This window comes from Lampris incognitus, chromosome 9, assembly GCF_029633865.1.
Source record: "Lampris incognitus isolate fLamInc1 chromosome 9, fLamInc1.hap2, whole genome shotgun sequence".
In the NCBI taxonomy this organism is placed as follows: Eukaryota; Metazoa; Chordata; class Actinopteri; order Lampriformes; family Lampridae; genus Lampris; species Lampris incognitus.
Genome location: NC_079219.1, coordinates 27,680,854 through 27,697,398, shown reverse-complemented (window position 1 = coordinate 27,697,398; position 16,545 = coordinate 27,680,854). Strand labels below are relative to the sequence as shown.

The 16,545-nt window shown below is 44.7% G+C and overlaps 2 protein-coding genes across 2 annotated transcripts; one reads left to right on the top strand and one right to left on the bottom strand.

Moving 5' to 3' along the window:
• Positions 1-1,680: 1,680 nt before the first annotated feature.
• prelid3a (PRELI domain containing 3A) lies at positions 1,681-9,269 on the bottom strand. Its single transcript, XM_056286799.1, has 6 exons — positions 9,149-9,269; positions 3,499-3,667; positions 3,054-3,143; positions 2,516-2,586; positions 2,063-2,165; positions 1,681-1,752 (listed from the first exon to the last, which is right to left on the bottom strand). Exons 1-6 carry the CDS (start codon positions 9,178-9,180, stop codon positions 1,681-1,683), a joined length of 537 nt encoding a protein of 178 aa, XP_056142774.1. The 5' UTR covers positions 9,181-9,269.
• Positions 9,270-9,648: 379 nt separating this feature from the next.
• On the top strand, positions 9,649-15,369 carry elovl4a (ELOVL fatty acid elongase 4a). The gene is made up of 7 exons (XM_056285596.1): positions 9,649-9,788; positions 10,941-11,023; positions 12,372-12,559; positions 12,907-12,987; positions 14,002-14,173; positions 14,781-14,908; positions 15,046-15,369. The coding sequence occupies exons 2-7, from the start codon at positions 10,957-10,959 to the stop codon at positions 15,367-15,369; spliced, it is 960 nt and encodes a 319-aa protein (XP_056141571.1). The 5' UTR covers positions 9,649-9,788; positions 10,941-10,956.
• The last annotated feature ends 1,176 nt before the right edge of the window (positions 15,370-16,545 follow it).

The window sequence follows — 16,545 nt, the reverse complement described above, 5'->3', positions numbered from 1 at the left end:
GCTAACATCATGGAGTGCTTCTTGTTTGACCAAACGTGGGCCAATGCAGCATTGGACATACTGCACCACCCTGATCTTCAGGCTGTTTAGGTATCTGCTGAAAGTTAAATATTTGGAGGTATGGAAAATGGCTGGCAGAGGCATGGTAACAATGTAAAGGCCATGACACACAGGCAACATGTAAAGCCATTCAAATGGGCAATTTGACACATTTACATCCATAATAATTTTTCCTATTTTTGCTTCCCCAAAGTCCCATGTGTAATGTGCGTCAGTGTTAGCCAAGTTGGAAATTGCTATGTAATTTAAAAGCAAAAACACCCATCACCCATATCTAAAAAGTTGCCCATGTGATATTGCTATGACACCAGAAACAAGGCAGTACACTGAGAGGACACCCCATCCTAAAGATGACTCCACATGTTAGAAGCTACAGTAGCTATCTGTGTTTTTACTGGACACTGCATGTTTATTTCTCTGTGCCATCAAAATGTTGTGTATTACAGTGCACTTACTTGCCCTTACACTGCTTTCGTTGAATTATTGTCGTGCAAAACAAATCATCTGCCTACTCTCATCAAATGTTGAAATACATTATGAGCACCATTTACAATGTCTTGATTCTAACTTTGACAGACACTTTTTGGGTGTCGCCAGTAGAGACAGTGTATAGAAGAATGCAGTCACTTTCAAGTAGTGAGTATTACAAAAGTGTTGCTATGCTGTGTATTTTCAGTGTGGCACTACACTGAAAGTACAGTACAAAGGTGTACTATCTACACATCCCATCCTTCCGCAACATGAAGACATTTTTTTTTAAGATATGCTCACGTTTAATAAGGAACCTTTTAACATACTGGATTCAAACCATCATTCAGAATAATGGTATTAGTTCAGACCACCAACATGTGGGGTAGTAATGGTCAAAGGAGTCTAGTGGATCATCAACAAAAGTCTGGTAGGTTCAGGACATTCATTAAACCTCTTATGAATTGTAGGCTTGCATATTTGACTCAAATAACAACTAGTAATAGTACTAGTAGTATTAATCATTATGATATCAAAAACAATTTAACCATCTTGCTAGCCTGTAGCCAGTCCAAGTTCTCCACCTCCTGGCTTGAATTTCAGCATTTGTTAATGAAGAGGTTAGGAAGATAGCAATCTATCAGAGCCACAATGGGTCACCGTAGGTCCCCAAATCCTCAGAAGCAGCTCCCGGTTAAATATGCAAAACTACACCGATGCTCAGATCCTCATACTCCATAGTAATGACTCATCCGCTTTGAGTTGTGGCTATTCTGCAGATGTTTGAATAAAGTCCTAGTGGATCCCAGATGGGTGTGAGAAAGGAAAGGTGATGTGGAGTGAAATAGCCACATCACCTCCTCTGGGGTGAGTACCAACCAAACAGGATTCTCACTTGCATTGAATCCACAGTTGTTTGTCAAGTGTAGAAAATAGCTGTCTCTGAAGTCGCGGCCCTGCATATGCAGAACAAGGAAGTGTTAGAATATAAGGCATCACAAGTCCTCTATGCAAATGTGCAATTGCACGTTAACAATTTTGAGCTGCTATGTTTTAAGAAGGAAAAAAAAGCGGCATGCTTGCAACAATCTGCTAAGATTGAGGGGCAAAGTTGCAAAAAAGAGACAGCTGAGAAAAGGAAAGTTACCAGAGTTAATATACGTCACAGAGTGGAACGTTTTCTCTTTCAGAATTCTGTATGATCCATTCAATAGCATCCCAGCCCTACAGATCCACACAGAAGAACAGAGGAGTGGAGAGGGAGACACAGCAGATGGCTATACACCCCGTTCAATAGAGGTTATCTAACGAGAACAGCACTGAGTTCATGACTAGGAGGACAGAAATCAGACCCAGGTAATGTAAACTTTCAGACAGGTTTCAGTATTTTCATGTTAATGTAAACAGTTCATCAAGGGCGAAAGGCATGCATGTCAATTTCTATCATCATCGTCATCATGTTGTTTCAGACAGTAAAAGATGAGTGGAGTGTATAAATTCACTGCAGATTTTGATCTCGGTGTGTGTATGTTACCTTCCTGGCATTGGCAGACATCCTTCTGGCCATCATTCCCTCAAGGTAACTGCTTAAACTAACTCCCTTCACTGTGATTATGGCCTCCTGGGTCAGGATGGTGCTGCAGGGGGAGGGAGGGACAGAGACAGAAAGACAAAAAGAGAGAAAGGGAGGGAAAGGGGGAAGTTGAGACACAATTACAGACAGACAGAGAGAGAGCGAGAACAGGTAGAAAGCAATGGTACAGAGGTTTGCATGAGTAAATATGATAAGGCTGTAACTGTGAGACTCCGGCTTATGAAGGTAATTAAATATAAACCACTGTCCTTCATCATGAGCTGGCCAGACACTTGCATGGCTATGTAAGACCCTAGTTGGAATCAAATCTGTGTTTTACTTGTTTGGAGAATGTGCTTATATGTATGATAACTGAGATGCTAAACCATGAAATAAGTCTTACAGCATACTTACATCTCAGGGTTGTCAGGGTGCGGTTGGTAAACAAGCCTTTCATCAACAGACACCAGATTGGTTAAAGTAATCTAGAAGATTAAAAAATGTAAATTTCCCTGTTTAGACACATACGGAAAAAACTGTGAAGCAAAGACGGCAAATACCATTTATCCATAACCAGTAACATGAATAACCCACCATAATATGTTTCACTGTTAACTTTTCCTCTTAGGAGACGTGTAACTTTAGTTAACTGCTCAGTCTTTTGTAGGTATCTTTGGATAAAATCATCTGCCAAATTGGAAAATGTGAAAAGAGTTACTGGTTCTTAAGTCAAATTTACCTAATACATAGCCTGTTAAGGATGGTTAAAATATAAGCACATAAAAAACAAGCTTGCAGTGCAATGACTCAGTCACATGTAACTGAATTCAGCTTTGGGGTGTTGGGTTTAAATGTCAGTGTCAGTGCTCATGCTGTAACACTCGGATATCCTCCTTGCTGCGACTGATTCCATTCTAAGTAATGATGGACAATGCGGTGGATGTTCACCTACATTCGATGAGCACAGCTCCATCTTCTTCTCCTCGGGGTCGACTATGGAATGCTCCTTTACATAAGTCCTCGTCTGGCTGGTGCCGAGGATCTACAATAGAAACACAAAATCTTCTTCTAAACAGGGAAGTAAACACTATTTTTGTATATTGTTGTGTACACAAGTTTGGGCATGTAGGCATTTATACATGTGTGTACAGTATTGTGTGTGTGTGTGTGTGTGTGTGTGTGTGTGTGTGTGTTTCACATTATGCTGAAACAGTGATGCCTTGAACAAAAATCCTATTCGACATGGTGTATGCAATTAGGTGTACACGTGAATATATCTGCATGCATGTGACATACATGTACACACTATACAACTGACATATGGATTTGCACACAAGTGGCTGTGTGCAAATACATGTAGCTATAGGTACTTTCTGATGTATATGTCTATGACTGACCGCTCGCACGATGCCTGGTAAACCCCACTCTGTACTGAGGAGCCGGTGGCTGTGCAGGCGTCCCTCGGTGTCCAGGCCACGGTCCAGCACGTCCACCCCCACCACGTTGGGGTTCATGGGGTTGGGGTACTTCCTCATTGCCGCCTTAATCACCGTCTCCCACGGGTAACTGCAGACAATCCAATGAAAAAAGTTAGGTGAACACGCTGCTGAAACCAACCAGGAGATTAAAAACATCAATCAAACTATATCTTTTCAACAGAGACTATGACACTTCTATGTGGACGACTCAGTAAATAAACATATTTGCAACAGCATAAGCATTACCACTAACATTGATAATTTTTTATTTATCACAGCAGTTATTGAAAATGAGTGTCATATAATATCAACAACCAAGTAAACATTTTAACTGTCTTTTGATTTTTTGATTTTGATCAAAAATAAAAAAATTTGCACAATTTTTTTGCACAATTTTTTTAACCCTTAAATTAAGTTAATGAATGAATGAATTAATTAATTAAGTTTAGCTGTTTGACGTCCATCTACAGGGGTCCCCACGCGGTCTGGGTAGTCCCTTTAGTCGCCTGGATAACGTCGCCGCTCGCGGAGTGGGAGACACGGGTTCGCGTCCCGGCTGTGGCGGCGGTCTCCTAGGATGCCCTCCGAATTCGCTACAGTATCATAACATTTAAAGTAACGTTTGGATATTAAACACACAGCGCATATTTTCTTCGCATTAACATAACATACCTATAACATTGCAACTCATTGATGAAATAGCGGAGGACATACATTCTATGCCGTCCGCCATTTCATCAATTCTCCTCGAAACTGTGGTAGCTGAAAGAGGAAACCTTTGCCACCTTGTTAGCTGCAGCTTCCCCCAACAGTTCACGGCACGTGTCCTTGGCAGCAGGCACAACCAATTCTGCGCCGATAGTGAAAGGCTTCTTAGCCTTAGCAAATCCAACACGACTAGCCACTAAGTACGATGCTCTCACAGCAGCAGCATTTGTAGTGGTGGTGGCTCTCAGCACGGGCTTCTGTCCCGCCTGCTCGCGTTGTTTTCGCTCAGAGAAGTCACAGGTTTGCCGTTAAGGCCAGAGCTTGGAGTGCTTGGACTCAAGGTACCGAAGCAGTTTTGAGGGTTTCGTTGCCTCATTAGACAGTTTGTCTCCACATATCACACATAGGGGGCTCGGAGAATACGAGTCACCGGTCGCAATAAAGCCGTATTTTAGTCGTATTTCCTATTGAAGGAAGCCGGTAGTTATGGTGGCTAACTAGCTGCTAGTAGTGAGTTGTCTCTGAGTTTATGAAGTTAAGTTACCATTGGTCTGCCCAATGCCACGTGAATGAGTGATAAAATTACATTATTTTACACACTTCAAGTATCCGTTTCAAATTAAAAGCCCTCTAGAACTCAATATTAAAATTCATATATGGCTGGACCGGGCTTTTATTTGAATATTGTATATCATATTGTTTCCTTGCGGCCCGGTGCCGGTCCGTGGCCTGGTGGGAGACGTTTCAGATTTCTATGCCATGTAATGAGGGCTGTGTACTTCCAATGTAAACATTCCTATACCAACAATATATCAATATTCATTCATGCAATCTCAGCTCAATATGTGTTTACATTTGTATTAACTATAGTGCCTTGCCTCTTGACAGTCATCACTAATTTCTGGATTATAAAATATACCCACACATCTGTTCCTGAACAATATTATTTTTGTGAACCCATAAGCTGTAACTGTCATGGTTGTGTGGTCTGGGCCATCGGGACTCACCTGATCCCCATCCCCTGATCGGTGTTTCTGCTCACCTGCATCCCATTTACTTGAAGTAACCCTGATTGCCCCATTCACCTGATTGCCCCTGCTTTATTCACCTGTTCTCAAACCCCTGATTGGTGTTTCTGCTCACCTGTGCCCAATCTCCCTGATTGGCTCCCCAGTGTTATATATTCCCCCTGGTTGCCCTGGTGCTTTGTCGGATCGTCACAGACACACATACATATTGACTTTTGGTAGCTAGCTGGATGCTTCACCTCTCATCTCGAGTCTCCCTTGCTGCCTGAATCTACATTCCTGTTTTGTAAGTTTCTTTGTTTTATTAAAACATCGTTCTAGCTCAGTTTGTCTCTGCGTCGTGCATTTGAGTCCTCAATTCCTGCCCCCAGCTTGACAGTACTATCCGACCATACTATGGACCCAGCTGACTCTACCACACTAGAAGCTGCTCTTCGCTCTCACGATGGGCGCCTTACTCAGCATGAGGTAAGGCGCCCATCTTGCTGAGCTCCATCTGTCACGGCCTCCGGGAGATCCATGCCCATCATGCGGAGCTTCAGACCTCACTGACTAACCAAGTGAGTGCACTTACTGGTCAATTGCAGCAGCTCCTGGTCCAAATCGCCTCGCTGGCTGTGACCATAGCGACCGCTTCTCACCCAGTGTGTCGAGGAACACCTTCATGAACCAGGTGCCAGCCTTCCTTAAACTCCTCACAGCCATCTGGAAGAGGGACCCTGAGTTTGCCCAGGAAACAGATTTTTCAGGTGGTGGTACTTAAGCGATCTGGTTCATGATCCTCCCAAACCTGGCATCTTGGCCTCCCATGTTTCCTCAGCCTCTATGCTGCCCAGAGCCCCCGAATCTCAGCTGCCTAGCACCCCCGACCCTCAGCTGCCCAGCATCCCAGAATGTCAGCTGCCTAGTGTCCCGGAGTGTCAGCTGCCCAGTGTTCCAGAGTGTCACCTGCCCAGCACCACGCTACGGAGACCCTTCCCATTCCAGAGTGCTCGACCAGCCATCTTTAGGATGCCCAGACTGTTCCCAAGCCGTCGGCCACCTTTGCCGACATCCAGTCTGTCCCTGAGCTGCCAGTTGCCTCTGCCGACGACCAGTCTGTTCCCCGAGTGGTCCAGCCACTTCTCATGCCTGTACCCCGAGCGGTCCAGCCGACTCTGTTGCCTGTATCCCGAGCGGTCACGTCGCCTCTGATGCCTGTGCCCTGAGCCGACTTCCCGATGCCTGTGCCCCGAGCGGACTTCCCGATGCCTGTGCCCCGAGCGGGTGTCTCGCCTCTGTCCTGTCTGCATCGCCGGCCTCCCAAGCGGTGGTCCTGTCTGCGTTGCTGGCATCTAGAGCGGAGGTCCTATCTGCGCTGCTGGCCTCCAGAGTGGCTGACCCGTTCACGTCGCCAGCCTCCAGGTCATCCACTTGCCTGTCTGCCGGAGCTGCTCTGACCTTCAGTCCTGCATCCTGGTCACCTTCCCCCAGACCCCTCCTGCCCACCCTGCTTGGTGCTCCTGGTCTGTTCGTTTGGGACGCCTGGAATCCATCCTTTGATGGGGAGGGTTCTGCCATGGTTGCGTGGTCTGGGCCATCAGGGCTCACCTGTTCCCCATCCCGATTGGTGTGTCTGCTCACCTGCGCCCCATTTACCTGAAGAAACCCTGATTGCCCCATTCACCTGATTGCCCCTGCTTTACTCACCATCCCCTGATTGGTGTTTCTGCTCACTTGTGCCCAATCTCCCTGATTGGCTCCCCAATGTTATATATTCCCCCTTGCTGCCCTGGCGCTTTGTTGGATCATCACAGACACACACACATACATATTGACTTTTGGTAGCCAGATGCTTCACCTCTCATCTCGAGTCTCCCTTGCTGCCTGAATCTACGTTCCTGTTTTGTAAGTTCGTTTGTTTTATTAAAACATTGTTCGAGCCCAGTCTCTCTGAGTCATGCATTTGGGTCCTCAATTCCTGCCCCTGGCATGACAGTAACAGCATGTTTCCGAAGCCAAAATATGTTTCGCTGACTTTTTTAAAAATAAATCAAAAGCTAAAATATAGCGCTTGCATAAGTATTCAACCCCCACATATCAATACTTTGTAGAGTACCCTTTTGCTGCAATAACAGTCATGATTCTCTTGGGGTAAGTATATACAAGCTTTGCACATTTATAGTAATTTTTGCCCATTGTTCTCGGCAGAATTTGTACAGATCTTGCAGGTTGGTGGGATGGCGCCTCTGGTCTAGCCTGCAATTTTCAGTCTGTGCCACATATTTTCAATGGGGTTGAGGTCCGGACGTTGACTTGGCCACTCCAAAACATTCACCTTTTTGTTGCTGAGCCATGCCATTGTTGCTTTAGCCTCGTGCTTAGGATCATTGTCCTGCTGGAAGGTGAACCTTCTCCCACGCTTCAGTATTATGGCAGACTGCAACAGGTTTTCTTCCAATATTTCCCTGTATTTAACTCCATCCATTTTCCCCTTAATTTGAACAAGATTCCAAGTGCCTGCAGATGAAAAGCAACCCATAGCATTATGCTGTCACCGCCATGCTTCACTGAAGGATGCTTTTTAGGGCATGCGGTGTTAGGTTTGCGCCACACACAATGCTTTGAGTTTTGGCCAAAAACCTCAACTTTCATCTCATCTGACCACAAACCTTTACCCACATCCTAACTGGGTCTCTCTCATGCTTGGTAGCAAACTCCAAGCGTGCTTTTATATGCATAGTTTTGAGCGACAGCTTCTTTCTTGCCACCCTCCCATACAGGCCAGATTTATGGAGAGCCTGTGATATGGTTGACTCATGCACATTTATTCCAGTTTCAGCCACTGATGGAGCTCCTTCAAAGTGATTGCAGGATCATATGTGGCTTTCCTCACCAGCCCAAGTCTTGCTTGGACACTTAGCTTTGAGGGATGGCCTGTCCTACAAAGCGTCTGGATGGTGTGATACAGCTTCCACGTTCTGACAATGGATCCAACTGTGTTCTGTGGGACATTCAAACACTTGGATACTGTTTTGTATCCCTTTCCCGCCTTCTGCATTTTCATCACTTTGTCTCTTACCTCAGTATTATGCTCCTTTGTCTTCATTTTCTGATGGAGTTCATCCCAGCTAATGACATTTGCACAGAGTGTTTTTCATACCCATAAACGAGACTGTTACTTTAATATCTTACGATGCACACTAATTATGTCCAATTTACCTGAGTTTGTTTTAGGAATAATTTTTCATTTGTGTAAACTTGGAGCTTTCAGAGCACAAGGGGTTGAATACTTATGCAAGCACTATACTTTAGTTTTTAATTTATCAATAAAAAGTCAGTGAAACAGCTTATCTTGGCTTTGGGAACATGCTGTTAGAGCTTATGGATTCACAAAAATAACATTGTTCAGGAACAGATGTGTGAGTATATTTTATAATCCAGAAATTAGTGATGACTATCAAGGGGGTTGAATACTTTTGCAAGGCACTTCAGTTTAACTTTCACCAAAACTACATGTGAATAAATGAATAGTACCAATTGAAATGTAACACTGGATGAAAACTGGTTGCAGGTGCAAAGACAACAGTTGGTTGTCCAAGCATCAGTGCATGTTCAGGCCAAATCATTACATAACAGCTGAGGCCTATATGACAGCCTATTGTGTGTCTATGTACATCAAACTGCAGGTGGAAGGACCGTGGGCCTGTAGGCTACGGTTTGATGGGAGGCGAGATAAGGAAGTTGAATGTCCAAACCTCCACATGCGTAGGCCTTCTTCTATTCATTTGCACTTGCCTGAGTTTTGTAGGCCTCTATCAATATCAAACACTGCAATACTCCTTGCGACCGACCTGAAAACGTGCTCCGTGCTCCAGATTTTCATTTTCTATGCGACAATTTCACAGTCTTGGGCGAAAACACCTGCTCCATCCAAAACGACGTTTCACCGGGCCATTTTTTTTTTCATTTGAGGAAACCGCTTCGGCGATCAGAGAAAGAGGCCCGTGATGGGACGTCTCGACAATTCAACAAAGTGAATCCATTGGGCCTTTCCGCTCCCCCCCGCATATCCAGTTTGCGGTGACGACTGCGCAAAAACTGCGTGCCGTCAGCCCCGGTCTATAATAATAATGTGTGTGCATTGAGTGCAACAAAGCTCGCAGAATAAACCGGCAACACAGCGTAGTAGCTGCGGTTGCTGCATCCGTCTTCAGATGTGCGCATGCGCGTAGCATCTCCCCCCCCCCCCCTCCATCAGCTCCGTCAAGTGGCACTAGAGTCCAGTCCGTCGAAGCAGGCGGCGCAGTAACGAGGTCCCACAATAACAAGACGTCCATGCTATCGCCGTCTACGTCTCGTCTAGTCCACACTCGCCAAGGAAATCCTAGTCCGTTTTTCTGACGGGGCTCTGCCGACTACACAGCGGAACAGCGCCCGCTTCATGACCTTGCACTGAATGTCATTATAGAGCGATTTTTACCCGCCGACACGGTAAGGCAACAAGCATCCTCATTTACATAGAGCAGAACGCATGTGAACCAAATCCGATCTATTTCTTTTTCCTATTTCACGGAGTTTGATCCGTTTGCAAACCTTCAGTGGCGTTTATTTTATTTTAATTTTTTTTGCGGCTCACAGAAATGGCTTAGAGGTCTGAAACGTTATGTAGACACGATAGGGCTGCTCCTATGAGCCCGCCTGAAGGCCGGGACGAATACCGCATAATGCAGACTGGCCGTTCAGATTGATGATATTCTGTTTAATAATCAAAAGTAGTGTGTGTGTGTGTGTGTGCGTGTGTGTGTGTGTGTGTGTGTGTGTGTGTGTGTGTGTGTGTGTGTGTGTGTGTGTGTGTGTGTGTGTGTTGTGTGTGCTTTTAAACAATCGCTTTGATAATCGTACCAGAATTAAAATCAAATGGGAAGAAACGGTTTCCTCCCAGATTAGGTGGGAAACGCGCGGCAGGCTTTAGCAGATGCTGCAGATGCAGGCTGAGAGAGAAAAGGAGGGGGTGTCATCGTTTAGGATCATTAAAATCACATTCTGTGGCTCACGATGCATTGTGATAATCCGGTCAACACATACGTGCTCGGCTTATGCCACGCCACAGACAGTTGAGGGTGCCACAAAAGCAAGATCCCCCAATAGCATGTAACACTACGTCAGATGGTGGTCCCTGCACGAGCCAAAAAACCTGCTGACACATTGGCTGTCATGCCCAGTCCTCCCAGCTTTTGTGCGGAATAAGGCCTGTGTTTAGCCTATAGCCCATCCATTATGGCCCCATGAAGCATACTAAATCATCTATCAGACTATAAACCTCCCTATGTGCCGCCATAGTATAGACCTAATACCGGGCTTCTGTAGTATTTTTGTCTCACCGGCTTTTTTCTTCTCTCCCAGGCTACCTGTGGCAGTTTTTAAACCAGTTTTCACAAATTAAATAACTTTCAACGACTAAATAGTGTAATTACTTTGTTCTTCTTGCAGTAGATTAATCTCACTAATAGAATACGAATGTTGATGACTGATGTCTTGGGAGTCAATGACACCATGCTGACTGCATCTTTGCTTGGCTAATAGACTAGATTTAAGGGTGAAGACCATTTACAGACCTCTCTGTCTGACTTTGTCTGGTTTCAGGACGCTGACCACAGCCATGGAGATTGTTACTCATCTAATAAATGACACCATAGAGTTCTATAAATGGAGCCTCACTATTGCAGGTGATGATCTTGTGTGTGTGTGAGAGAGAGAGAGAGAGAGAGAGAGAGAGAGAGAGAGAGAGAGAGAGAGAGAGAGAGAGAGAGAGAGAGGATGACAGGAGAGAGAGAGCAAGAGTGAGAAGAGAGAGAGAGAGAGGTCTGATTCAGAGAGGGCAAATGGGTGGGTACATTCAAAAACGTTCCTTCATGTGAGTACACGTGTGTGTGTGTGTGTGTGTGTGTGTGTGTGTGTGTGTGTGTGTGTGTGTGTATAGTAGTTGGTTGTGAATAACATCATACATTTACGGGTATGTTTTCCTCATCAGCATCTCAACAGGAAAACATACCAAAATTCCTATTGTGTGTTTTGTTTGGTATAACAGCTGAGGGTGGTTAAGCTCTAATTTTGTGAGGGAGTGGGGGTCAACATTTTTCTATAGTTTAATCTTCATATGTGTTTGGGGGAGGGCATTAATAGATTAACACAGGCCGAGCCTCAAGGCTTAGCAATCCTTCTCTAGCCCCTTGTCTATATCTGTGGTAGGTCTAATATCATGAAGAGAACAGAGAGACCAAATATTTTGTCCACCTTCTGTATGTGTTTTCCTTCTTTTGAGAATTACCTCAAGCACCATATTTGACAATCCCAGGGTATTGATGAATCTATATATTTAGCGTTAAAGTGAAGCTGAGCATGTCTACAAAGAAATCCTGAGCAGAGGGCATCCGGGTGGCGTGGCGGTCTATTCCTTTACCTACCAACATGGGGATTGCCGGTTCAAATCCCCATGTTACCTCCGGCTTGGTCGGGCGTCCCTACAGAGACAATTGGCCGTGTCTGCGGGTGGGAAGCCGGATGTGGGTATGTGTCCTGGTCGCTGCACTAGCGCCTCCTCTGGTCGGTCGGGGCGCCTGTCAGGGGGGAGGGGGAATTGGGGGGAATAGCGTGAGCCTCCCACGTGCTATTTCCCTCTGGCGAAACTCCTCACTGGCAGGTGAAAAGAACTGACCCCACATGTATCGGAGGAGGCATGTGGTAGTCTGCTCTACAGCCCTACCTGGATTGGCAGAGGGGTAATTGGCCAAGTACAATTAGGAGAAAAGGGGGGGGGGGAGAAACCCGTGGCAGAAGTCAGACTAAAGAGGTGATCTGGAGAGAATGGGCATGTCAATGGGGTTATTTAACTGACCCTCCCATCACATATGTTTCATTGAATTCAGCACATGACATCTGCAGCACTGTCATCCGCACAACCTGGTGTCTCATTACCGCCCCCTTCTATACCCACACTCATTGTACCTACACCATGTCGGCACAGATGAACTCCGGGGCTATTTATAAAACGTTACGAAAACATCTGCCCGACAGACAAACGGGTGGAGAAATGGCCTCTTATGGACAACCCTCTGCCCACTTTGGCAATCAGCACCTCCTACCTGCTATTTCTCTGGCTGGGGCCTAAATACATGAAGAACAGAGAGCCCTTCCAGCTCCGCAAAACCCTCATCATCTACAACTTCAGCATGGTCTTCCTCAACTTCTTCATCTGCAAAGAGGTAGGTCACAGAGGCAGACGCAGATTAGCGCTGAAGCCAAATTTCTGTCCCCACAGTTACAGCCCTCTGGCAATCAATTCAGATTCATTACAGAAGATCTAATATGCCCTTGCCCAAATGGAACAGTGAAAAAGATGGTGATAACTCGAAAACAGCATAAAACAAGGCTGTGACTCTGTAACGACCCTCAAATGAATTGCTATCTATACCCATATCTTCCTGTCAGGCTCCCTGATATAGTGCACCTTTTTTCCCCCTGTACTCATCTTTCTGTCTGTTTCTCTTATACTGTGGCACTTATCTCTATTTAGACCAAGCATACCATTAGAAATGTGCTCTTTTTTCAGCTATTTATGGCTGCCAGGGCAGCAGGCTACAGTTACATTTGCCAACCGGTCGACTATTCGGATGACCCCAATGAAGTCAGGGTGAGTGTTTGGAGGTGGGATGAATAAGAGGAGGTTGTAGATGGGGGCAAGGCTACACACACACACACACACACACACACACACACACACACATCGCACACATTGACGAAAGAATTACCATGACGGCTTGAAATTAGCCAGCTAAAGAAATGTAGTGTTTGTACGACAGTCCGCTGTTCACCTGCTCTGTCTTCTTTAAAAATGATGAAGATGAAATGGAATACCTCTTAAGACATCTTGCAAATCAGTTGGATGAAATTCTCAATAATTGTCAATCTGGATCCGATTTTGCCTCTTAATGGTGAAAAAAAAAAGGTCTCTACGTTACTTAAGTTCTTGTCCTAGACAATTTAATGACAATTTTGCCTAATTGTCCAAGGAAAATGTATCGTCTTAGGTTTAAGAAACATGATCAGCCTGTATTTATTTAAACCTGGGACCTGTTGTCAGAGCAGGGCCAGGTTGCAAGAGAGAGGGTGTTGAGTTTCACCTGCCTTCCTTCCTATCGCTCCATGATGCAGTCACACCAGACACAGAAACCACAAGTCATTTAGAGTGATCCTAAGGTCAAGATGTCACGAACAGACTAGACTAGACTGGACTAGACTATATTAGATTAGACTAGAATAGTGCACTTAATTACGTTCACATGCAACTTTTGATGATGAAAGTTTTCAGATTGATGATGAAATAATATTCTGATATGTATTTTTCTCCTTTTCTTGGCTTAACTACTTGTTTGTCTGTCCATCTGTGTCTGCATGCTTCCATGTCTTTTGTACTTCTCTCCACACCTTTACCCATCCATCCCTCCTCCTTGCCACCTACTTCCACTCTCTCTCTCTCTCTCTCCTGTCACCCACTCTCTCTCTCTCCCCCTCCTTTCTCTCTCTCTCTCTCTCTCTCTCTCTCTCTCTCTCTCTCTCTCTCTCTCTCTCTCTCTCTCTCTCTCTCTCTCTCTCTCTCTCTCTCTCTCTCTCTCTCCACCCACTCTGCATGTCTGCTCTGAGACAGGTAGCAGGTGCTCTGTGGTGGTATTTCATCTCCAAGGGCATAGAGTACCTGGACACGGTATTTTTCATCCTGAGGAAGAAATTCAATCAGGTCAGCTTCCTACATGTCTACCATCACTGCACCATGTTCACCCTCTGGTGGATCGGCATCAAATGGGTGGCTGGAGGACAATGTGAGTGTCATTCTTTGAGTATTTGTGTTTTATTTTGTTTTGTTTTGTTTTGTAAAAAGTAATTTGTCCTACATCATTATAGGTTCAAAAGTAATTAAGTATGTAGAGCTTTATTTACTTGTGAACTTTCTGAACCGAGGTTGCGAAGTGCTTCATAGAGGGATACTAGAAATTACACACACACACACACACACACACACACACACACACACACACACACACACACAATAGAAAAGGCAGTATGTAAAGAAAACATAAAAATGGTTTCAAGTTCAATAAAAAGTAGGCAAAGCTGACTTTTCTTTTTCCTTCAAAAGCTATCACTATACGATTTCTTCTAAAAAGTAATGTTGGTGGTCAGGACATCATTGCTTTTGAGAGCATCATACCTGTTAATGAGTACTGTTAACCTTTATTATGTTTTCACTATAGAAAGTTGAATCTTTACTGTTTGCCTCCTGTGTGTTGTAAACATCTGTCCCATTACCGTCTGTTCCATTAAGTGTGTCTTTTGTTGAATTTACTAAACATGTAAAAAAGTGTAGGAACGTGCAACACTTAGCATGCAGGAGAGACTTAAATCTACTGGGTTGCTTTCTTCCTGCAGCATTCTTCGGTGCCCACATGAACGCAGCTATCCATGTCTTGATGTACCTGTATTATGGCCTGGCCTCTTGTGGACCTAAGATCCAGAAGTACTTATGGTGGAAGAAGTATCTGACCATCATCCAGATGGTAAGGCATGACCGGCCTCTGGAGGGGACTGATTCCCATTCGATTCAATGAAACAATGTCCTGTTGCCTGAATCAGTGCTGATACTTGAGGCTAGTCAATTCATTCAACCTGTTCTCTCTCCCTCTGTGCATCACAGATCCAGTTCCACATCACCATCGGCCACACAGCCCTGTCCCTCTACGTGAACTGTGACTTCCCCCACTGGATGCACTACTCCCTCATCTGCTACGCCATCACCTTCATCGTCCTCTTCGGTAACTTCTACTATCAGACCTACCGCCGCCAGCAGCCCCGACGTGACACCTCCTCCTCCAAGCCGGGCAAGACCTTCTCTAACGGGGCCCTCAATGGGCTCAGCAAGGCCGCCAACGGGTCAGTGGTGATGGGAAGCAAGGCCGAGGAGAAGGCCCCAGAAAACTCAGGAAGGAGGAAGAGGAAAGGAAGAGCAAAAAGAGATTAGAAAACAGGGGGAAGGGAGGAGAGGAGGTATGGGTTGGATTCCAGGTTGAAAGTACAAAAAAAACGAAGAGCAAATTTGAAAAAAAAATAGGATATATGTTTGTATGTATGTAAGGATGGATGGATGGACGGATGGATGTGTTGGGTCGTAATGTGTTTCAATGAGCCATTATTTGTTTTGTTATAGATATAAGATGGAGACTGTAATCAGAAAGCACCTGAGAGGTGCCGAAGATCATGTTTAAGGTGAACCTTATCGCAAATAACCCAAAATAGAGTAGTTTCTGGTCTGGGATATAACTTTGAATTATTTCTCTGTGTTATGTCACCCTGCAGATTCGGGTCAAAAGGCACCAATGATTTTAACAAACTTAGAGCTGAGCCTGAAAAGGAATATACAAACTAAAAGCCAGTCAGTGTGACTTGCTGGGACAGCTAAACTGAATGCGGCCAAGGCATTCAAGAATTTAAATACACACATGCATACATGCACACACACACGCACACACACACGCACACACACACACACACACACACACACACAGGCATGCATGCACACACACACACACACACACACAGGCATGCATGCACACACACACACACACACACACAGACATGCATACACACACAGACACACACACAGACATGCATACACACATGCATGCACGCACACACACACACAGGCATGCATACACACAAAGGCATGCATGCACACATAAACACACATACAGACACACACATGCTTACACATGTAACAATTTTTTTTGGATTTTGGATCCAGTTTTTTCTTAACTGTTAGTTTCGTCCACCTTTTACATATACCACATGTATGACATATTACCTATGATAATGTATCATTGGTTTTTTGTTTTTTTTGGGGGGGGGGGATTATCCTTATTTCAACACATTTGTTAATGCTACTATAAATGTTAAGAGAGACAGTATCAGAGAACCAAGGGGAGCGAGAGACATGTTTACATGAGTTTACATGTTTTTTGTCTGATGTCCCTGCAACTATCAATTCATTTGTGAAGATGAAGATGTTGTATTTAACTCTTCAGTACATGGACTTACCACACACCTCAGAGCCCCACTCAGCGCTCTCTCATCTCTACTACACCAGGAACATTTTTGAGGATAATATATCCATATTCATATAAGATTTATGTAGAGGTAG